Here is a 22,685-nt window from a genome sequence, read left to right on the forward strand (position 1 = left end):
AAGTGTCCTGGCAGTAGCATCAGGCACATAATGAGGTGTTTCCTCTCCCTTCAGGGCCTACTTTCTTCCTGGCCTGGGCCCTTCCCATCCTCAGGGGACTCTTCACCCACCTCCAGATAGCTCACGCCTCCATGTCATTCCCAGGGAGGAAGCCAAGAGTGGCTGGGCCTTCACCGCCCTCTGACAGCCTCAGTAGATCCCAGCTGTGGATTCCAGCTTCTTCCCCAGCAAACACAACGGGCAGTCCCGCCTCCGTCCACATTCAGCATCGGGTCTCTCTGAGAAACCGAGGCTGACGCAAAGGGCCGAGTATCAGGGCCTGTGGAGAGACCCTGTCACGTGAGCGGTCACAGACACTCTGTGCTCCTGTCCCCACTTTAGTAACAGCTGGTAACCCCAGATATTTACTTTCCTGAAACAGGAGGCAGTTTCTTTTCTCCTGGGTAAAATACTCTGGAAGCTAGAGCCCTCTCCACTGCTCAGCAAGACTCTTCAGAACAGACAAGGCTCTGGATATAGGTGGGTGGAGGGTTCCGACCCATTTCACAGCCTGTGTTTTGGCCCTTATTCTTTCAGCCCATTTTCCTGAATGAAGCCTTGGTGAAACTGCCCACAGACCCTTCCAGCGATGAGCCTGTCTTCCACATCTCTCACATTGACCGGGTCTACACCCTTCGAACAGACAACATTAACGAGAGGTCCGTCTCGACCACATGTGTGACCTGCCTTGAGGCCCAGGAGAAAGCCTGACCTCTCCCCCTGCCATAACCCACCTCCAGTCTGTACTCCCACCCTACTAATCCCCGCCTCCGCCAATCCCACTGGCAGGCCTGGGTTTAGACAGCCTGGTGAACACAAACACCTCTAAGGCTTCTCTGCTTCCCGTCTGTCCTGGGTCTTCTGAAGGGGGAGACCAACGCCTCACTTCCTGCCGCGACCCTTTAGGGGCAGCCTGTGCTCCCTCGCCTGCTGAGGCCCTCCTTTCCCGTCCTGGCACCACACAGGCCCCTGCACTACGGCCGGGACTCTGCCCTCCCCCACTGCCCTCTGCTGGGAGCCTTCCTCCCTCCCTGCCCAGCCAGCCGCGTGCCCTCCCCTCTGGTTGCAGCTCCTCCTCTGCGGGACCAGAGCCCGTCATTCGCCATGCTCAGCCATCACTGCGTCTTCCATCTCCATGCGCCCAGCACCTGACAAGTGCCTGGTGCCACCAAGAACTGTCTAGAAATTCTCAGCTTGATCCTCAATGAGCAAACGAGCCCTTCAGTTGAATTCACGCTAGGTCTAGGGTTAGGAAGCTCTCAGAGACGAGTGTGGAGCTCTGGGGCTTCCAGTGACCCTGAGGGAGGTGTGTGAGGGCTGCGCTCTGCTTCTCCTCCAGGACGGCCTGGGTCCAGAAGATCAAGGCGGCATCTGAGCAGTACATCGACACGGAGAAGAAGAAGCGGGAGAAGGCCTATCAAGGTAGTCGGTGGTGCCCTGGAGGGCTGCAGTTCGCCACGCCAGGGTGCCCTGGGGACAGGGTGGGGTCCCAACTTCAGAGCCCAGGCTGCAGAGAGGGGCTAAACAGGGACAGCCTGAAAGACCAGGCTTGCTGCCCACTACGTCCTCCACAGCCATTTCAAAACTCCTGGGGGCCTCCTGAGCCCCGCCACTGCCTACTACACAGATGGGGGTTGTCCCGCACAAGCCCCGGGATGCCCCTGTGGCACAGAGTCTCTGCCCCTCCTCCCTGCATACTTATTCTTCACTTCTGTTTTCAGGCAGAAGGGTCTGACCTTCACATAACCAGCCCCACTTCCTCTTGGTCCCTTTTGCTCCATCAGACTTCACCTCTGTGAAGATTCCCATCAGCTCCTCCACACCCTGCTCCTCCTCCCTGGCCCAGCCTGTACTCCGGCCCCTCCTGGGGACCCACCCATCCTCCCTTCCCCGACACTGGGTTGGGGACCTTGAGTCTCCCCCTCTCCCTCAACTTGCTGTCCCCTCACCCTGTGCACGCAGCCTGCTCATGTGACCAGTGACCACCCCCCACCCACGACAGCAGGAAATTGGTCCCTCGGTCCCCGGGCCCCCATGACACCCCAGAGGCTCCTCCCAGCACTGCCTTCTTTCTTCCTCTCCCTCCTAGCCCTGCTTCCTTCCCCTGTACCCCGTGAGTCCTGCCCTGGCTCTGAGCCTCCCCAGCTCACGTCACCATGCTTCTGTGGTGGTTTCAGTGGCTGCAGCCAGCCTGCTCTCTCCAGCCCATGCTCTCCGGACACGCCTGCTGCACCCCTCCCATGGGATTAATTCACCACCACCACCCCCCGAAGTAGCTCCTCCAGAGACATTCAGGGGACAGCTCTTGTCCTCGGCCGTGCACTGGAAACGTGTCCCCTGACATCCCCCTCCCCCAGGCCTCTCTAGTCAGCTGCCAAGTCCCACACGTCCTCTCTATGGTTCTCTGTCTGGTCTTGTCCTCATGGTGGCGGAGCCCTGGTAAGACCCCCAGTCTCCCACCAGGCTGTGGCGCGAGGCCCTTCCCTGACCAGTCCTCCCACTTGTGTTCCTGGCTGCTGGAGTTGCAGCTCTTTATGCTTTTTTATTCAGGTTTCCCTTATTTTGTTACATACTCCTGAAAGGTATGTGTAAATTGGCTTCTGCTAACTGAATCCTATTTTAATGGTACTTTAAAGTCTTGCTATTGAAAAATCAATGATTGAAGCTTTTCAGAAAGCATATAATCTCTTAATTGGTGAAAAATAAATCAAGTTTTTCTTTATTTTGCTTCATAGCAATATCTGTACGTACATTTATGCACTCTCCACGTGTTCAATTCTTAGACATTTATTGATTACTTACTCTGTGCCAGGCCCTGTGCTAGGCTTAACCGAGTCTGCAAATGAATACGGCCCAGCCCGCCTTCAAGGAGACTAAATGCAAGGGCCTCCTGGGCGGGAGGGCACACACAGGGGGTGAGTCGCTTCTCACAGAGAAAGTTCTACTTGCCCTGAATTTTGAAAAGTCATGAGCTCACCAAGCAGCTTTCCTTTAGTTTTTAAACCCCTAGGAGCAAACCCAGCTTAACTATCTTTACATTTACCAAGAAAATCTGAGTTCACTAACTCATTTCTCCCCATATTAAAAGTGTTTTTGAGTACCTCCTTAAACAGAATAAGGTCTTAAGTAAAAGTTATAAGCTAAAGTGTTTACATGTAATTGGAATTATGATGAGTGGTTAAGAAAGTAGACTTTGGTGTCTGACGTTTTAAGTTTTAAGACGTCATTTAGAGACTCTGTGACATAAACATGTTACAGTCATTTCTAAGACTCCGTTTCCTCATATATGACAATGGCAGTTATAAAGAGCTACCTTGTAGAGTAAACATTGCAGTTTAAATAATATAACTTATTTAAATGCCTAACACAAAGTAAGTATCCAATAAATGGTAGCTGCTTCTAAGTGCTGAATAAATATAATATGATCTTATGAATATCACTACTTGCCAGGCAGTTGAGGGGTTAACACAAGGATGAATTTAAAAAACCTGCACTCCACCATGGCCTCTGGAAGAGGGAATGGACTGACCCAGAATTGCAAACCGGGCAGCCTATATGATACACGATGAGCCTGGACCTGTGTGTTTAAGAGTGTGTAGGCTGCCCACGGGCAGAGATGGCCGCCAGGTGCCCTAGCAGGTGACACAGCCTGGGCGGAGGCCCAGAGCAACCCCATGCTGGCCTGCCAGTTCTGGCTCAGGTGGCAGGCATGGCTGGGGAGTGCTGGGGCTGGTTAGAAAGGCAGACTGTATCTACAGCTTAGCGCCATAGCTACACTGTCTGTGTTCTCAGAGAAGAAATTAATGTCACTCATCTTCCTCTTTTGTAGCTCGCTCTCAGAAGTCTTCAGGCATCGGGCGTCTGATGGTGCATGTCATTGAAGCTACAGAACTGAAAGCCTGTAAACCAAACGGTAAATGCTTCTTTCATTCAACAGATGTGGTAACAAACCCGCTCTTTGCTGATGACTCTTCTGTACACTGAATAATGGGACACTTTTTAAAAGTCAGTATTTCCAGTGCCACTAAAATGGTTATTGGGCCAAAATTATTCTTCCTCTATTTTCCCAGAGGGTATTGATGCCTCCTTCCTTGGTGCTTCTGAGTGGAGAAAGCAGGAAGCAGGGTGCACTGACACCTGCTCGTGGGGAGTGGCCCTGCTCAAGCCCACACAGTTGGTTCCTCCCCAAGTTTATGATGCTCTCAGCATTGGGAATGGAGACCACAGGCCATGGTCTATAGAGAAACACCATACCCGCTTCTGCTCGAGGAAGACCCGTTCATCACATGCCACATGTTTTGTTTGTTTTCATTCAGGAAAGAGCAATCCGTACTGTGAAATCAGCATGGGCTCCCAGAGCTACACCACTAGAACCCTCCAGGACACACTAAATCCCAAATGGAATTTTAACTGCCAGTTCTTCATTAAGGACCTCTATCAGGATGTGCTGTGTCTTACTATGTTCGACAGAGATCAGTTTTCACCAGACGGTAAAGTATAACTCAGGGAGGGGTATGAAGGTCCCCACACACGAGGATCCGGGGTCTGGAATGCCTAAGGGCAGTGATACAGCCCATGGCCCTCAGAGCTCTCAGTGGCCACAGGTGGGGCCCCTTCTCAGGGGCAAGGGGTGCGTGGCCTCAGGTGTGTGTCAAGTCTCCCACCCTGTCACCCCTGCTTACCTAATGGAAACGCTGTGCTCCTGGCACCTGCTGAACGGGTGAGACACTCCCTGACCAACGAGGCTTGGGGTCCCCAGAGGCAGCTTCCTTCACACAGACCCCTTGTTCTGCACTTATCCATCCACTCAGTTTCCAACAGCCATTAACCAAAAGGAGTTACTTGTTTTGGATGCAAATATTTTATGAATCCTGCTTCAGACACTCCTCCCGGGATAGTTTTTTTAACAGTTTTTTAAAGAAGACTTTTGACACTCTTGTCTGTTCACTAGATTTCCTGGGTCGCACTGAAGTTCCAGTGGCAAAAATTCGAACAGAACAGGAAAGCAAAGGCCCTACAACCCGCCGACTCCTGCTGCACGAGGTCCCCACCGGGGAGGTCTGGGTCCGCTTTGACCTGCAGCTTTTTGAGCAGAAAACTCTCCTGTAGGGGCCTCAGGGATCTGCCCACTGGGCTGGGGCCAGAGAAGACAAGCGGTGCTGCCCCTGAGCCGGAGGAGCGTCACGCAGCTTCATCCATCACAAGGCCGTGCGCGCTGGGGCCTCTGTTTTACTGCACACTAAATTGCTCGCAATCTATGCAAACACGGTCTTTCCTAGAAATAAACCAAACCCCATAGCACAGTGCCTTGTATTAGTGTTAACATGTTCGGCTGTGTTTGGATGCCAAGGTTTCCATTTTCAGGGCTATACAAAGTATTATGTGGAAATGAGGCATCAGACCACCAGACGTTACCACTTGGTTGAATGTGTCCACTGTGGGTGGTTTGGGTGACGCTGTAACCATTCCACACCGTGTGGCCCCCGCTGGGTCATAGCCACTCAGGAGGAGAAGGACTGGAAAGAAATGCTGCAGCCTCAGCCTGGGAACAGCCTGCAATGGAAACAGTGTCCACTCGTGCACTGACTGGAATAGAAACTTGAGCATTTTATTCCTGACTAGATGTTATCATTCTCTGCTGAGACAATATAGTTTGAAATCTAAGGGAGAAAGCTTGATCTACTTTAAATACTGTGAACTCTTAATGAGGCGGAAAATATTTTTCAACTTTAACTTTCTGAAGTATAAATTATTTATGTAAATCCCTTGTTTTGCATTATGTCATAGGACATGCATCTTTAAGCTTTATCATTGCCAATATGTACAGAAAGAGAATAAAAATATAAGTTTATGAATGTAGCTTCAAAGCCTGACTGATTTTCTGTCAATGTGAAAGGCCTTTTTAAAAGGTGATTTCAGGGACTGCTTGTAACGAAACCAAATTTCCTTTCTGCAACAGTAAGAAACATCCAGGACAGAATGTGCAGAGGGAACAGGCAGGAGCCCCAGAGCCTCGCCTTGGCTGCCACTGACTTACTCTGTGACTCTGGTCAACATACCTACTGTTTCTAGGGTTTGGTTTCTTTGACAGCTGAGTCTCTAGGAGCTACACTGTCCCCTTTTAATCTCCTCTGCTTGCCTTGCTGAGTAGAAACCTCAGGGGGAACTCAGCTGTGAAGGGAATGCACAAGTATTAAGGATCATCAGCAGGCCCGTCCAGCTCCAAAGCACCTCTCTCTCCCCCTGCTCCCCATCCTATTGGAGCCACATCCACAGCCATTTACTTGGCTTCTGGATTCTGAAGTGTAAAATCTGTCCTGAACATTGATAACAAAGAAGCCCTTATACATTAAATCCCTGGGTTACTGACTACAGCCGGGAAAAGAGCTGCCTTTTGGAAGGAGTCACGCGGGGCTGCAGGAGCCCTGCCTGATTTCTCAGGGAGCATGTCTTCTCAGGCAGCTGAAAGAGAGAAAGGATTCAGATGTGCCTCCATCATAGCCCCTGTTTTCTGCCTAAACGTAATCACGGACAAAGAAAAACTGGACAACATAATTCAGAATATTCAAGTGAAAAAAAATCCATCATTCCAGTAGTGATCCTGGGCACTGATTGGCTAAAAGAAGTATGCCCCAGTGTCAAAGGAAGAGACACTCAGTACCTGAACCCAGACAACTGGTTGTGTTGCTTACTTTAGGGAAAGCTGGGCTGGTAAGGCTCAGCCACACCGAGCAAAGCAAACTGCTGATCTTTACAGGGTTCTGGGAGTCGAGCGTGTTGGATCAGAAGGCAGGTGTGGGTTGATATCCAGCCGACTTTTAAATCTTAAGGCTGCCACTGATGGGTCAGGCAGCTGTAAAAGCTGTGACCACAGCTATAGGATAATTCTATACCTGGGACTATGGGATTTTATCACTGTGATGAACTGTGACTGGTGCCATGTTCTTGTCAGATTTAGGACACAGAAGCCTGCAGGAGGTAAGTCAGACGACTATGACATCACAGAAGAATAGTTAATGTCAGTACTTCCAGCAACTCCAGTCGCCCCTGTTGACCAAGAAACACAGCTCTGCTCCTTAAGAAATCACGTTCTCGCCTGATAAAAAGGAGCCTGATTTTCTGAAAGGTGAGGAAGGGAGGGTGCACCCTGAGATTACCTACACTTCCGGGGAAGGACTGGGCACACACTGGAGGAGTGCCCAGCAAGCCCCTCCTGTGCCCTTTGGGATCACGGTACCCTGCAGAAGAGTGGGATAGCTGCGCCCTCTGAAAGGGGACCCAGGTTCTGAGCAGCCTGATTGACATCACACAGTCCAAGTGGCTGCAAGGACAGCGTGTGCCCTGGGGAATGTGTGTGTGCTTTGGCACCTGAGGGACTAGACCTGGGCTAGAGAACACTGCCACCTTCAAACTGTGCAGCTGACCTTGAGCAAGTTACTGAACCTCTGAACTTCACGTAATGGGTATTACCTTGCTGGGAAAACTTTTAAATGCATACAAAGTACACAGTTCCTGATTCACAACCAGAGCTCGATAAACTGTAACTGTTATTAGTTGGATATTCCTTGCAATATTCCACTTCTGGAGAGAAGAAATGTTGGCAGCATTTTAGCTGCAGATACTGCAAACCATTTATTACAAATGGCCTCTTGTGGGGCACGGTTCCCGGTTGCCTCACCTGTCTCCCAGCTGCAGGGCAGCCAGGTGCTGCCCCAGGACCTCTGCGGTCATCACTCTTCTGTCCACAGGCTGTGACCTGCACCTCTGCTGGCCCTCTCCTGCTGCCCAGGAGCGGGGTCTGTGCTGTCCAGTTCCTAAAGCCTGTGGGAGAAGAGTTGGGTGAGGGGTGGGGAAGGACAGGAAGGAATTTCCTGGCCCATCCCAGCTGACATCTTCCAGGCAGCTTTGGGGGATAGGCGGAGCTCTCAGCTGTGCCCTGGGGCTGTGAGCTCTGGGCAGGAAATCTGCACACGGAACTCCCCTTCCTGTCTATGCCTTTTATATATCTTATCTATCACTTTGCCCTAATTTTTTAAGTATAAATTTCATTTCAAAAGATTCCCACCTATTGCGACTAAAATATGGAGAACAAAAATCTGGTCTAGTTTGGATGTAATAAGTAGTAAATGGTAGGAAAATGAAAGGAGAGCAAAAACTCAGAAAAAAAGAGCTGAGGAAACCTTAGAGGGTGGATCCCCTCTGAGCAGGTGGTCTCTCACCTTATGAAGGGCACAGTCTGTCCCCAGACAGTGGGGTCCAGGGCCCCACAACCTGCCCCTTTTCTGAGTGTCTTCGCCCAAGGCTGTCCTGTGGAAGGAGGCCCATCTCTGCAACAGAACTGAGCTCGAGGAGACCCCACCACTTCCTCTGCGTGAAATAGGCCCTCCCTGCCACCTCTTTTTCACCCCCTTCTTTGGCCACCGCCTGCTCCGCCCTTGGAGTCTCTCTGAGAGGGAGGGGTCTGTCAGTGATCTCTGGCGGGTGTTACACAACTGTACCATCCCCACCGCCTGCACCACCCCCGCAGTCTCTGCTCACCAGGCCCTTCTCATGCCTTTTACTCTCCTGGCTGATCTTCGAGGAATAAAACCGCCTTTCAAAAACAGTTGGATTTACGTCACTAGTCGTTTTCACTTTATAAGTTGGAAATTTCTCTTCTGCACAGACAAGCTTTTCAGGACTGTAAAGAATAGTAGAAGAAAATGATCTCAATTCAGTATAAATAGAATTGTACCATTCAATAATTGTCTGAAAATTAAGTTAGTGAACTCAGCACTCACTTTATGAAAATGAGAGACTAAGAAAACATCACTTGGTGGCTGTCGATCAGTCTGCCCCCTACCCCCACCCCTGCCGGCTCCATCCTTAGGCAGTGAATCATGTGACCTGCGGCTGTAGCTGAGGCCTGAGACCCAGAGCCTCAGGCCCTAGAGTTGTAACTGGGACAGAGGAGCTCCAGGCGACCTCAGAGGGCTCAAACCAGAAAGGCAGAACCAGGGCATCCATTTTCCAGCACATGCACAAGAAAGCAGAGAAAGAGAAACGAAGCAGGTTCACAAAGAGAAGCTATGATAGATGCCACACATCCATCATCCATCAAGTCCCAGAGAGGCAAGGAGTGACTGTGGTACCTTATGCAGCCTGGCTATCTTTCTGACTGCCGTGGTCTGACTGTTTATGTCCGCTCACAATTTATATGTTGAAATCCCACCCCCAAAGTGATGGTATTAGGATGTGGGGCCTTTGGGAGGTGATTAGGTCATGAGGGCAGAGCCCTCCTGAATGGGATTAATGACCTTGTGAAACAGACCTAAGAGAGTTCCCTCTCCCTTTCCACCAGTGAGAAGATCCAGTGTCTGAATCAGGAAGCCAGTCCTCATCAGACTCTGAATCTGCCAGCACCTTGATCTTGAACTTCCCTGCCTCTACCACTGAGAGAAATATATTTCTGTCATTTATAAGCCACCCAGTCTTAGCTCCTCTTATCTCAGCCTGAACAGATGGAGACACTGACTGTGGCTTCCATGAGAGATGGGTGCTTTCTAACATACCCAGGCCCCCTTTCCTTTTTTTTCAAGTTGAGAACGACTCAGTTTTTTGTGATCAAACTGTCTCTGACTAACAAAGCTACCTCACTCTTAAGTCTTTTTATTACTTTATTGAAAAGCAACTGGAGGCGCCCGCAGGTGCATCCTCTCAGAGGGTCTCCCAGGGCTGTCTCCATCCCTGCCCGGGAAGCCAAGGCCTCTCTAGGGAAATCACCTTTGCCTCCACTCCTCCATTCATTCATTCATCCCACAAGTACTGATTCCTCATCTGCTATCTTCCAGCTAAGTGCTGGGAACACCAAGATACATTAGCAACCCCTGCCCTCAGGGAGCTTGCTGCAGAAAGAAGAGGCAGGAAGGGCAGCAGGGGAACAACCAGGTGATAATCCCCCAAGTGCTGACTTGATCCAAATATTTCTGTGCTTTGTCATTTTTCTTTAGAGAGAGGGGATTTTTTAGACAAAGCCAGAAAAGGTAGCACGGCCCAGAGAGCACCTTATGTGCTAGTTGGGCTGGACGTTATTGGAATGGTTATGGGAATCTATTGAAGGGTTTTCAGTTCAGGAGGTTGATCACTTTGAAGAGATTCCTCTGGCTGTGAGGCAGAGAGTCCATAGGAAGAGACAGACTCAAAGGCAGAATATCAACTAAAGAAATATGACCGTCTATAAAGGCTGAGGAGCCAGAGAGGGGAGATGAGGAAATAAAGCAATATAAAGGCTTTGTCTTGCTAGGGGATGAGGAGTTATAATTATTGATGTTTAAATAAAAATATTCATTAAAATTTGTAAAGAAACCATGAAACCAGAAATAGAACACAAAACTTTCAAATCACAAGAAAGCAGAAACAAAGTAGTGTTGTTCATTCCAGCAAAACTCAGGATGGGGGATAAAGAGGAAACACCAAGAGAACATGACAGACATGACAGGGCTTCTTCTTTTTTTTTTTTTTTCCTGTAGAAAGTTTGCAAAGGCCAATGCTCCTACTGCAACAACTTGAGAGAAAATAAAAAAAATTCACCCCCTCCCAGCCCCACGAAATTCCTATTTTAAAGTAACTGGACAGCAGTGGAACAATTCTTCCAGAGAGGAGACAGTCCTTTCAGAGGGAGCTGTCAATCTCTGGCTACCTTCTCTCCTGGGAGCTTTGGTCAACATCAGGTAGCAGGGACTGATTCCTCCATGCTCCCAGCATGTCTTTGGCAGATTTTCCCTCCCAGGCCTGGCACTGTTCTGGAAAGTGGGTAGTTAACCTTGTTCTGAACAAACCTCCCTGGGGATGGGGGAAAGTCAAACCAGGGCACTGGAAATAGGTTCCCCCATCAGAAGTGGAGATCCTCCAGGCCCTGAGGATCTCCACAGCCTTCCTCAAAACTCATCTGAAAAGGAACAAAATAAAATGCTTGAACTATAAAAATAAAACAATTGAAAATAAAAACTCAGTGGATGGATTTAATAACAGATGGTTAGATACAACTGAAGAGATAAAGAGAAAAAAACCCTAGAATTAAATTTGGAGCAACTTGGAAATAACAAGAAAGGGTAAGAGACAGGGAGGTTACAGTGAGAAAATCTAAAATATGTTTAACTGGAATTCCAGAAAGAAAACAGAGAATATGGCAGAGGTAACAATCAAAGAGAAAATGAATGAAAACCTCCCAGAACTGACTGAAGACATCACTTTACAGATACAAAAAGACCCATAAATGCCAAGTAGATTAAAAAAAAAAACAAAAACAAAAAACCCACACCTAGGGACATCATAGAAAACTACTGAAAATCAAAGACAACAAGAAAATGTTAAAAGCATCCAGAGAAAAAGATAACTGTCTCCAAAAGAACAACAGTAGGATGGGCAATTTTAAGAGCAAAAGACAGGGATATATGTTGAAAGAAAGTATCTGCCAACCTAACATTCTTAATCCTGTGAGAACAGCCTTTAAAAATGAAAGTAAAACCTTGAAAAGGCCACCTGCTGTGTGACTCCAACTGTACGACAAACCGTACAAGGCCAAACTCTGGACACAGCAAAAAGACCTTTACCTGCATTTGCTATGAGTTTTGCTTCCCACAGGCTTCGCAGACTCTTTGGGCCTCTCCTTTGAAACCATGCTGTGGAGACTGAACGTGAACTGGGGCAGCCTGGCATACTGCCTGGCCTTCTCTAGCTCTTTAAATTCTTTTAAGGTACATCGTTTTCCTACAGGAAGATAAAAATCTAAATCAACACCCTTAAGGTCAGCTCCAGTCACCCTTGGGGTAGGAGATCACTCGAGAATTGAAGTCTCTAAAGATGAAGTGATCACAAAGTACCTGTTGTGTACTGAAAAATAGCTCTCTGCTCTTCATCTGTCTTTTGCTGTCTTCTAAACAGAGGATCACAGAATGGTGGGACCGCAACCTGCGAGAAAATGACTCTCTGAGGACCCAAGTACAATTTGTTTTAAATCTATCCGAAGCATTCGAGTGTGGCCAAAGCAGATGAGAACCAGGACCCAGGGGTAATGTCATGCAGAGCAAGGGAAGCATAAATGCCACCCACCTCACCCAAGAATATTTCACTGAGCCTTAAGTGGCTGAATGGAGCAAGGGCCACCCAAAGAGAAGACACACACTCCCGTTAAGAGTTCTACAGTATCAATGCATCAGTCAACAAGTATCTGCTGATGCAACTGCAGGGGTAGCTGCCTCCCAGTGGGGTCCTGTATTCAGGAATCTTTCAGTCTAGAACAGACAAGTCAAGGATGACTACCTTGTGAGAGGCATCAGCTTGGCTGCTTTCAGTTCAGTTCAGTCGCTCAGTCATGTCTGACTCTGCGACCCCATGAATCGCAGCACGCCAGGCCTCCCTGTCCATCACCAACTCCCAGAGTTCACTCAAACTCATGTCCATACAGTCAGTGATGCCATCCAGCCATCTCATCCTCTGTCGTCCCCTTCTCCTCCTGCCCCCAATCCCTCCCAGCATCAGGGTCTTTTCCAATGAGTCAACTCTTCGCATGAGGTGGCCAAAATATTGGAGTTTCAGCCTCAGCATTAGTCCTTCCAATGAACACCCAGGACTGATCTCTTTTAGGATGGACTGGTTGGATCTCCTTGCAGTCCAAGGGACTCTCAAGAGTCTTCTTCAACACCACAGTTCAAAAGCATCAATTTTTTGGTGCTCAGCTTTCTTTATAGTCCAACTCTCACATCCATAATGACCACTGGAAAAACCATAGCCTTGACTAGATGAACCTTTGTTGGCAAAGTAATGTCTCTGCTTTTTAATATGCTTTCTAGGTTGGTCATAACTTTCCTTCCAAGGAGTAAGCGTCTTTTAATTTCATGGCTGCAGTCACCATCTGCAGTGATTTTGGAGCCCAAAAAAATAGTCTGACACTGCTTCCACTGTTTGCCCATCTATTTCCCATGAAGTGATGGGACCAGATGCCAAGATCTTAGTTTTCTGAATGTTGAGCTTTAAGCCAACTCTTTCACTCTCCTCTTTCACTTTCATCAAGATGCTTTTTAGTTCCTTTTCACTTTCGGCCATAAGGGTGGTGTCATCTGCATATCTGAGGTTATTGATATTTCTCCTGGCAATCTTGATTCCAGCTTGTGCTTCTTCCAGCCCAGTGTTTCTCATGATGTACTCTGAATATAAGTTAAATAAGCAGGGTGACCATATACAGCCTTGATGTACTCCTTTTCCTATTTGGAACCAGTCTGTTGGTCCATGTCCAGTTCTAACTGTTGCTTCCTGACCTGCATATAGGTTTCTCAAGGGGTGGGTCAGGTGGTCTGGTATTCCCATCTCTTTCAGAATTTTCCAGTTTATTGTGATCCACACAGTCAAAGGCTTTGGCATAGTCAATAAAGCAGAAATAGATGTTTTTCTGGAACTCTCTTGCTTTAGGAGCACGAAAAGAAAGAAAGTGAAGTCGCTCAGTCATGTCCGACTCTTTGTGACCCCATGGACTGTAGCCTACGAGGCTCTTCGTCCATGGGATTTTCCAGGCAAGAGTACAGGAGTGGGTTGCCATTTCCTTTTCCAGGGTATCTTCCCAACCCAGGGATCAAACCCAGGTCTCCCGCTGCAGGCAGACGCTTTACCATCTGAGCTCCCAAGGAAGCCCTGGGAGCACAAGGCAGAGCTCTAAGCCGGCCTGGGAGGAAGGGCACTCCTTGAGGGCTGACCACTGGTCTCTAAGGGCCTGTGAGAACCACAGGGCAGGAGAATGGTATGTGCAGAGGTCAAGGGCCTGCTACAGAGGCCATGGAGGACAGTGGTTTTCTCCCTCTCTCCACATCCTGAGTATAGGCTTTAGACGGAAGAACTATTCCCACCTTTTACTTCCCCACACACTTGATCTTGACCCAATGCTATTTGCAAGGACAACAGCCACTGAATGAGGAGACAGCATAATGACTCCCCAACAGAATACTCACTGAGTCCCCCAAAGCCAAAAAGACCTTCCTATCTTCACAACCATGACCTGCCTTAGTTTTTGGGGAGAAGCAAAAATAAACCACTTTCCTCTTCAGAGATCAGGTGGCCACTTCTGCTACGCAAGAGTAAAACACGTGAAACCTACATCTCAAAATGTTAATACCTATATTGTCAGTGTGAAATGTGAAGATGCATTACAAGCTCAACTACTGGCTCCTGGACAGCCTTTCCTGCGTCCCTCCTTCCACCTCTTCTATGAAGGCACTCTCCCTGCGCTGGTTCTGTGACACTCCTGTCACATTCACTGTCCACTTACCTTCCCCAACCTCCTGGGCCTCCGGTTTGCTGAATGTGAGTGGATAGAGGAAAGAATGAACGAATGAATTATCACACACACGCATGTGCCTTTTTCACAATGTTCATTCTCAAGTGGTCAAAATGACTTTGGGTTCTTAATCTAAAACTCAGGGGAAATGCTTTTGTGGATTTTTTTTTTAAGTGAATGCAGAATAACTGTAAGACTTCTAAAACAATCAGGTTTTCCCCCACCCCAGAGCTTCTAAGAATAAATAGATAATAATAGGTAATGTACTTACCTTTCCATAATTTGGGTCCTTTTTTGTCATATAAAAAGGGTTGTATACTTCAGGATCATAAAAGTCTCCAAATATAATTTCCTTTAAACAAAAAAGTACACTTAAGAGCAAAGCACTACATACAAATGTGTTTTTGCAAGATTCAGAAAAGCGAAATACTTTATTCCATTTGTTATATAAAATCATAAATTCAAAGGGTTCAGAGAAATCTTAGAAGTAATCTGGACTGCAGTGAGAGTCCACCACCTTCTGGAAGAAGTAATCATCCAGCTTTAGTCTCAAGTCACCCACTAGCCTTATTTGAGGAACTTCTGCTTCATTAGGGCTTCCCTGGTAGCTCAGCTGGTAAAGAATCCACCTGCAATGCAGGAGATCCCGGTTCGATTTCAGGAAGATCCCCTGGAGAAGGGATAGGCTACCCACTCCAGTACTCTCGGGCTTCCCTGGTGGTTTAGATGGTAATGAATCTTCCTGCCATGAGGGAGACCCTGGGTTTGATCTCTGGGTTGGAAAGATCCCCTGGAGAGGGCATGGCAACCCACCACAGTATTCATGCCTGGAGAATCCCCATGGACAGAAGGGCCTGGTGGGCTATCTGTCTATGGGGTCGCGAAGAGTCAGACACAACTGAGCAGCCAAGCACAGCACAGCTCTGCTCCATGAGGCAGATGCTCCCTTGGTCATTCTGACCACTAGGAAGCTTGTCCTTAGAACTGAAGTCTGCCTTGTCACCGCCAGTTCTCCCCATGAAGCAACACAAAGTACATTTACTCTTCATCCACATGTCAGCCTTTTACAATACATACTTAAAGATGTCATTTCCCCTCGTGTCATCTCTTCCCTAGGCTAAACATGCTGTATATTTTTTTCCAATTTTCCTCCTGTGAAGTGTTGTCAAGCCTCCACTCTTTTCTAAAGGTTCTGTAACTGGTGACTGTCCATGGATAGACAGGCTGGACCCATTTCCCACTCAGAGCACTGCTTCTCAATACTGCCTAAAAGCTTGGATGATTTCTTGGAAGCCAGCTCACATGGCTGACTCACATTGAATTTACTGTCATTTTAAATCACTTGACTTCAACACATGGTTTTTCTAAGGCATGGCTTTCCCATCATATGCTTGCTTATGCAATCACATTTTTGCACATACTTGTAAGACTTTGCACTTTGTTTCAAAGTGACCTGGATTTACCCTTGAGCTCTGCCTCTTAGGGTGCTTAGGAAGAAGTATTTAATGTACACACCCAGAAATTTTGCTCATTAAATATACTTAAATCTCCAATATTCCAGTCACATTTACTCTAGATCTCTGCTGAATATGTGGAAATTTAGGTGGGCCTCAATTTCAAAAGAGGGTCCTGATCTTTTTTTTTTTTTTTTTTTTGGGTCCTGATCTTTAACAAGAAAAATCTTCCATAGAAGAAGCCAAAATTTGTTCTTATTTAATAAAACTGAAGAACAGAGGATAGAAACTGGTGGTCCCTTCACCTAATGTTTGCTAACTCAATAGCCGTGGAGTCCCCTTCTCCTTCACCCACAACGTACTGAAGACTGGAAAGCCACACACACCTGCCCAGCTCTGCTTTTAGCTAGGACTTCTGATGTGACCTGGTTTATGGACAATGACCGCTAGGGGGAAATGTGCTAGGAGCTTCTGAGGACTTTTTGCTTCCTGATCAAAGGATGAGATGTAAGAAAGGGCCCCCAGACATCATTTCTTACCCTTTCTTCCTGCCTCATACCCAGAGCTATAAGAAACCAAACGTGCTTACAAATGTGAGGATGATGGGCATAGACTGAAAATACTCAGGATATCAGAACAGGAAAAAAACAAAACAAAACTGGGTTATTAATGACATTGTCAGACTGCCAGAACCCACCATAAGACCACCAACCCCTCTGTTTCTTATTGAGTAACCAATAAATGTTCTTATGGTTTAAGCCCCTGTTACATTATTAACAATCACCGAAAAGCATGCCTGATAAATCTAGTTTCAAATAAACACTTCTGTTCCCTCTACCTTAAACTTTGAATTTAAAAATGCAGTAGGCTGTTTTACAGTTCCATGAATTCATCTTAGATACAAAAACAAATTTGAGAATCTGCATAATCAATGAAAATAACAGTCCAAATTTTCAAATAATATTTCATTAAAAAAACTCTCAGTACCATTTTATTTGTGTGCTTTAAAAAATATTCAAAATTCTCTTGCTTTGTTTTCTCCAATGCTTTATATGAAATTACTTTTTCCATAATTCTCTGCTGAAGAGGCTTTGCGACATTTTCAGTCCATTTTTTATGCAACAGCTCTTTTCTTCTTTCCTTAAAAGCATCCAGATGCTGAAAATACGCATCCAATCTCTAATGAAGTGATACAAACAAGGAAAAAAACAAGTTACTAAGAGGTTTTACATTTATTTTAATCTGAATAAGTTGGGGGGGACACTTGTTCCCACTCCTAAGTTCTCAGCACATTCAGGCTGCAAAGTCATAGAATAAGATAATCAAAGAACAGAATAAAGTTCAGAAAGAGAACCTGAGAGCATAGAGCATGCAGAACCCACAGAAAGTTCCACACAATAGTGCCTCCAGACCAAACCACATCCAAACCCTTCCTAACTCAGGAAACTGTGCTTCTTTTCAGGATTCAAAGCATTCCCTGGTCACCATTCCTCATCTCCAGCCTTTATCATCAGTAAAGTCTGTGATAAAAGTGGTAGAGAAATAAGAGCACCAGACTTGATTCAACACCTCTCTTTCTCTCTGAGGGTAAACCCACCTTCATCTTTTGAGGCTCATATGAGAATATATATGTGAACCTCCTTTATAAACTGTCACAGTGCAAATGTTCCAAGTATTATATATCAAATTCCAATCCCTCTCATTGAGATGAAAACCTCCTTAAATTTATTAATTCCATAGTGACGATCAGTACTGATTGGTCATTACCCTTAAATACTAATTCATTTCTCATGGCTTTATAGCTCCCCACTGTGATGTGGGAACATAAGAGAGAGAGGTAAGTTCTAGGAAAAAATTCTATTCAGTACCAGGGGAGTAGTTAGAACAATCTCTCAGATCCCTTAAGGATAAATCTGGGAAACCTGACCTCTTAGTGATCCTGCAAGGAGAGAGCACCAGCTCAGATCTATGTAGCATCAATGGGTGATTCAAGGGAGGCTCATTCTCCCAGAAAAAATGACTCTCTCTGACATGGTAACATCCTCTTTGCCACACTGCTCTATATCATTCGTGCTTATCTAGAATGCACTTAGAATCCACTCTGTAGCCAACTCTTACCTTTGCAATACAATTTTCTCTAAATAATATTGCATATACAGCTTCATCAATGTCTTCTCTGGCTAATGCCTAAAATTATAGAATTAAATATTAAGATGTGGATCCTGAATAAACAAGCCTGTGACAAAACTCAATGTATTTTACCAATAATTTGAGTGTGAATCTAACATCTGTACCTCAAAACATATTTTGTAACTTTTTATTATGGAAATTTTCAAACACAATTCTCCATGAATCCATCACTCAGGTCCAACAATGATAAATTCAGTGAATCTTATTTCATCTAAATCTCTACTCACTCCCCTGCCCCCTACTAGATTATTTTGAAACAAATCTCTTACATCACACCATGATTTTTAAAGTACCAAGAAAGTATATTAAAAAGCAGAGATACCACTTTGCTGACAAAGTTCATATAGTCAAAGCTGTGGTTTTTTCAGTAGTCATGTATGGATGTGAGTTGGACCATACAGAAGGCTGAGCACCAAAGAATTGATGCTTTTGAATTGTGGTGCTGGAGAAGACTCTTGAGACTCCCTTGGACTGCAACGAGATCAAACCAGTCAATCCTAAAGGAAATCAACCCAGAATATTCATTGGAAGGATTGATGCTGAAGCTGAAGCTCCAATACTGTGGCCACCTGATGTGAAGAGCCGACTCACTGGAAAAGACTTTGATGCTGGGGAAAATTGAGGGCCGGAGAAGAGGGCAACAGAAGTTGAGATAGTTGGATGGCATCACCAACTCAAAGGACATGAGTTTGGGCAAACTCCAGGAGACAGTGAAGGACAGAGAAGCCTGGTGTGCTGCAGTCCATGGGGTCACAAAGAGTAAGACACAACTTAGTGACTGAACAACTATAAAATGAAGCCTCTTTACAGGCAGTCTGTGCGTATGTTTTAAAAGCCCTTGAAGTTCCATGACTTCTGCTAGGTCTCTTTATAAGTTAAAACCTCCTTATAAGTCAAAACTGCAGAAGTTTGACTTAGTTTGACTGGACCAGAGCCAGTTAGCTGGGAACTCCTGGCTAAGAACCAAGATGGTTTTACATTTAGGGACTAGCTGTTTCCATTATGAGTTTGGGTAAAGCTGATGCACTTAAATCCTTACTCTAGGGCTTTTCATTTGGATCACTATGAACTGATCTTCCATCTAGCGTTTACTCTTACAGAAGTAAGTAGGAACAAATGGAAAAGCAATAAAAATCTAAGAGAAGTGCTGTTACCTAAAAGAATTATCTACTGTAAAGTGATACAGATTCTTAAAACTATGTTATTCAATCTCTGGCTTTTCTTTCAGTTCTGTCACAGTGAGTGCATCAAAATGAACTAAACCCCACACTCAAATACCAACTCTGTGAATAACAGAAATCTTGAAAGGGACAGTTGTATTTTTATTTGTATATATAACAGCTTTGCATGAAATCTAAAATGATATTCAGACAGCTACTAGGGTCTTCTCTAAAATAAAACTCTCCTGATAATATGAACAGACTCTTATTTTAAAATAAAGCCTTCTTAAACTTATTTTAAGATGATAACTGAAAAATCATATAAAACAATTAAATGTTTTCCCCTAATACAATAATACAAATTTAGAATAATCAATCTATTTATCTGAAGAAGTAGAAACATACACTAACAATCATCTTGGGAAATCAATTTTTTAACACTATTAGCAAATGTTATACATACTGTTGGTTATATGCAGATTTTCAAACAAACTTTTTTTTTTTAAAGGAAATAGTTTTTGTTTTAACAGCTCCCTCTTGGTGATTTTGTCAGAAAATATAAGGAGGACGTTAATGATTTCTAGCAGCACTGTTGAAATCTGTATTTTTCTGTGCATGTACATGCATGCACGCACGCACACACACACAATCTCACCACTCTTACTGCCACCACAGTAAAAGGGGTAAAACAGAGGAAATATCCAATAACTTCTCTATAAAATAATGAAACTTTATGAGAAAATCATTGCTTTACCAGATCCTGAAGTATCATGAAGTAACTACAAGCCCAGGCCGGGCCTCCCCTGCTCTCGTGCGGGGCAGCTCAGGGACTGCTGCGTTTACCCACTGCCGCCCTGTAGCAGTCCTCACCCTGCCTGACCACAGCAAACAGGACAACCACCCTGGGCCAACTGTGACCCCCACCCCCTGCCCTTCCCATTGGATGAATTTCTTAAGCACCAAGTCTATGCCAGGCACTGTTCTAGTTCTGGAGAAAACAACTGTGATTAAGACACAATAAATCTTAATTTCAAGGGATTTATGTCCCATCACCAAAAGACGGCCCCTAAATGCCATATCATTTTACCTCCATCAACGTGACTGACTCGGGTTCTGGCCACTTCTCTAATTGTTCAGGCCCAAAATGCTTACCACAGTGGGACATGTTTGTGGCAGCCATACATAATATAATCCCTGAGGGGAGAAAGAGTAAATTGAGGAGATAGCCGAGTCCAGTTGAAAAAGTGTAGGTCTTTGAGTTCAGAGAGTGGTTAAACACTTCGGTTAAGTAAAACAAAAAATAAACCCTCCAGTGCCCCTAAACCTGTTTCGCAAAGTGGGTGACTAGTTAGGCTCCCTGACCTGCGGCCTTGCAGACCCAGCCAGGCAACACCTCAGGGTCCGCCTGGGCCACACCGCGGAGGGGCTGCTGGAGTGGTCGCGGGCCTGGCCGCTCCCTGCCCCCACCTCGAGCGCAGGGCCATCGGGAAACGGCACGGGGGGCTGACCGTTCTGGGAGGGGGAAAGGGAGCGCCTTCTAAAACCAAGCTAAAGCACTCTGCTTAGACCCCAACCCCTCTTCCCTCAGTCTGCCTACGCCTCTTATCTACCGGGAAGTCAGCAAAGAGTCAACCTCGCGCCGCCCCTCCACTCCCACCAGCCTTCCACCGTCCAATCCCTTCAACCGTCCAATCCGACATCACCCTAGGGTTTTTTTTTTTTTTAAATAAAAAAATGTAGGTCATGTAAAGTATACTAAAGAGAATGTACCATTTACCTGTGTGATCTAAGGCTACAAGTAGAAGTGTGAGGATAGATTTTCAGCGCCCCTTTTACCCAAGGAAAACCTAATTGTCTTCTCTTGTGCTCCAGATCCTGCCTACTGAGCTCCTGGGAGCAGGAGTCAAACTCAATATGAGCCAGAGGCAGACATGCAGACCCAGAATCAGCGGATGGATAATCAAAAGGAGTTTTTAAATTTTCTCAAGACTGTTGGGAAAACCTATGGAGACTATGTGGGTATGGATTTTTAGGGTGCCTGACAATTTAAGGAAAGAGCAAGTGAATTGAGGTGGGTGCTAAATAAGGCAACAGTATTTTTATTTATCTCTGAGGCAACATTTAACTCCTGTGGGAAATACATTTGCAATAACTGTCAATATATAGTATGGTCATTTCTTAATTATCATACAGACAATTAGACTCAAAGACAAAGTTCATTGCAGATGCTTTTCTTAGAGAACATTTCTTGAATGCCTTCCTCCGTCCTCAGTCTGAGCGCTTCCTGCAGCAGATGGCTTCCTTTGAAGCAGCCTTCTTTTGTGTCCTCTTTGACCAGTCAAGGACCAGGGTGTGTACTCCTTGGTTGCTAAAACCTTTTGAAAGTGACAGAAGAGAAGAGATAAGTGTGACTGATATAGGGATGAGGGGTTTTCCAGAGCAGAAAGAATTCCTCTGCTTAGCTGAGCTGATCTCCCTGAAGCCTAGTCCTCCTGTTGGAGCTAAGTGGCCTGGAGGCAGGGTCCCCTCTAAGCCTCCTGACTCAGACTCTCCTCACTCCATCTGGATTCAGAAACATTCAGACATTCCAGTACAGAGCCAACCCTATTACAGGTGTGACAGATTACTGATGTGGGATATGATCTGAGGGACCACCTATGGTCCTGCTTTCGGATGTCAGTATGTTTGGAGTGCTCATTTACACTAGGATTATTGTGATTTATAAAATACTAGGTTCCTTTCGTCCCTTCTCCTTTCAAACCTCTAAATCTTTGTCCTCCATCTTCACTGTCAGTTCATGAATGACCTTCTGATTTCATTGAGAAATCAGACTGTTTACTTCTGAAGTAAACAGTCTTCATTCACAAAATTCACCAAGGTGTCTTCATCTATATCCATGCATTCTGTGTCCTTCCTTCCTCTTACAATGACAGATTGTCCTGACCTCCAGTTGAGTCCTGGCTTCTACCTCTCCACAAGTAAAGGGGATAGGGAGGGTAGAGAAATGGATGAGGGAGGTATTTTAAGTAGACAAGTCATAGAAGCCTTCTTGGGAGAGATGATATTTGTGCAGGGGTCTGAGTGAGTGAGGCATGGAGAGATCTGGGGAAGGGGTGTTCCAGGCAGACAGAATGGCAGAAGCAAAAGCCTGATAAGGTGTGCCACAAAACAAGAAAAGGAACAGAGTGAGTGTGGAAAAAAGGCAGGTGACAAGGGTGGAGAGGAGGCAGGTGCCCAGCTGTACAGGGGTTAGAGGACCCATTAAGGAGTTAGGATAAAATCCAAAGTGTGAGGGAAGCCATTAGGATTCCTGGTTTTGGGTAGGGGAAAATTTTGGTATAATAAACATTTCTAAAAGACTATGGTGCTGCATGAGAACTCATTTTGCAGAGGCAAGAGCAGAAGAAGGAAGACCAGTCAGGAGGCCAGGTAAGACCACAGCGGCTTGAACCAGTGGTAGGACTGAGGAACTGAGACGTGAACAAGCTAACAGACATGAGCTAGAAGACATGGGAACTGAGTGAAAGCAAGAAATAA

General features: G+C 45.9%; 3 protein-coding genes across 13 annotated transcripts in view; 1 reads left to right on the forward strand and 2 right to left on the reverse strand.

Annotated features, from left to right (window-relative positions):
- ITSN2 (intersectin 2) overlaps nt 1-5,898 on the forward strand; it is a 119,768-nt gene extending 113,870 nt beyond the window's left edge. For 3 of the 4 annotated variants that reach the window (XM_043469203.1, XM_043469208.1, XM_043469204.1), the window contains 5 exons: nt 577-698; nt 1,379-1,461; nt 3,869-3,952; nt 4,356-4,529; nt 4,991-5,898. In XM_043469203.1, the coding sequence (XP_043325138.1) occupies nt 577-698; nt 1,379-1,461; nt 3,869-3,952; nt 4,356-4,529; nt 4,991-5,148 (621 nt within the window). In that variant the 3' untranslated portion in view covers nt 5,149-5,898. Of the gene's footprint in view, nt 1-576; nt 699-1,378; nt 1,462-2,589; nt 2,622-3,868; nt 3,953-4,355; nt 4,530-4,990 lie in introns of those variants that run through there. The other variant, XM_043469205.1, reaches the window with a different exon arrangement.
- FAM228A (family with sequence similarity 228 member A) lies at nt 9-20,823 on the reverse strand. Of its 2 annotated transcripts, XM_043469228.1 has the most exons (9): nt 20,236-20,823; nt 17,917-17,985; nt 16,786-16,977; nt 14,616-14,696; nt 11,901-11,988; nt 11,631-11,787; nt 8,578-8,719; nt 7,718-7,860; nt 9-319 (listed from the first exon to the last, which is right to left on the reverse strand). In XM_043469228.1, exons 1-9 carry the CDS (start codon nt 20,326-20,328, stop codon nt 313-315), a joined length of 972 nt encoding a protein of 323 aa, XP_043325163.1. In that variant the 5' UTR covers nt 20,329-20,823; the 3' UTR covers nt 9-312. The 2 variants fall into 2 exon arrangements, with proteins under 2 accessions (XP_043325163.1, XP_043325164.1); XM_043469229.1 differs by lacking the exon at nt 9-319 and having other exon boundaries at nt 7,651-7,860.
- Nucleotides 20,824-21,231: 408 nt separating this feature from the next.
- Nucleotides 21,232-22,685, reverse strand: part of LOC122442005 (protein FAM228B) — a 40,701-nt gene continuing 39,247 nt past the window's right edge. For all 7 annotated transcript variants that reach the window (XM_043469235.1, XM_043469240.1, XM_043469239.1 and 4 more), the window contains one exon: nt 21,232-21,523. In XM_043469235.1, coding sequence (XP_043325170.1) covers nt 21,517-21,523 — 7 coding nt within the window. In that variant the 3' untranslated portion in view covers nt 21,232-21,516. The remainder of the gene's footprint in view (nt 21,524-22,685) is intronic.

Source organism: Cervus canadensis, chromosome 5 (genome assembly GCF_019320065.1).
Source record: "Cervus canadensis isolate Bull #8, Minnesota chromosome 5, ASM1932006v1, whole genome shotgun sequence".
Taxonomy (NCBI): Eukaryota; Metazoa; Chordata; class Mammalia; order Artiodactyla; family Cervidae; genus Cervus; species Cervus canadensis.

What these genes read in the sequence shown, in the direction of transcription:
- FAM228A (XM_043469228.1), bottom strand. Translation starts at nt 20,328, where the DNA reads ATGGCTGCCACAAACATGTCCCACTGTGGTAAGCATTTTGGGCCTGAA. An exon ending in AGTCAGTCACGTTGATGGAG is followed by an intron (nt 17,986 to 20,235) that starts GTAAAATGATAT and finishes CTATAATTTTAG; the next exon opens with GCATTAGCCAGAGAAGACAT. An exon ending in TAAAGCACACAAATAAAATG is followed by an intron (nt 14,697 to 16,785) that starts GTACTGAGAGTT and finishes TTTTGTTTAAAG; the next exon opens with GAAATTATATTTGGAGACTT.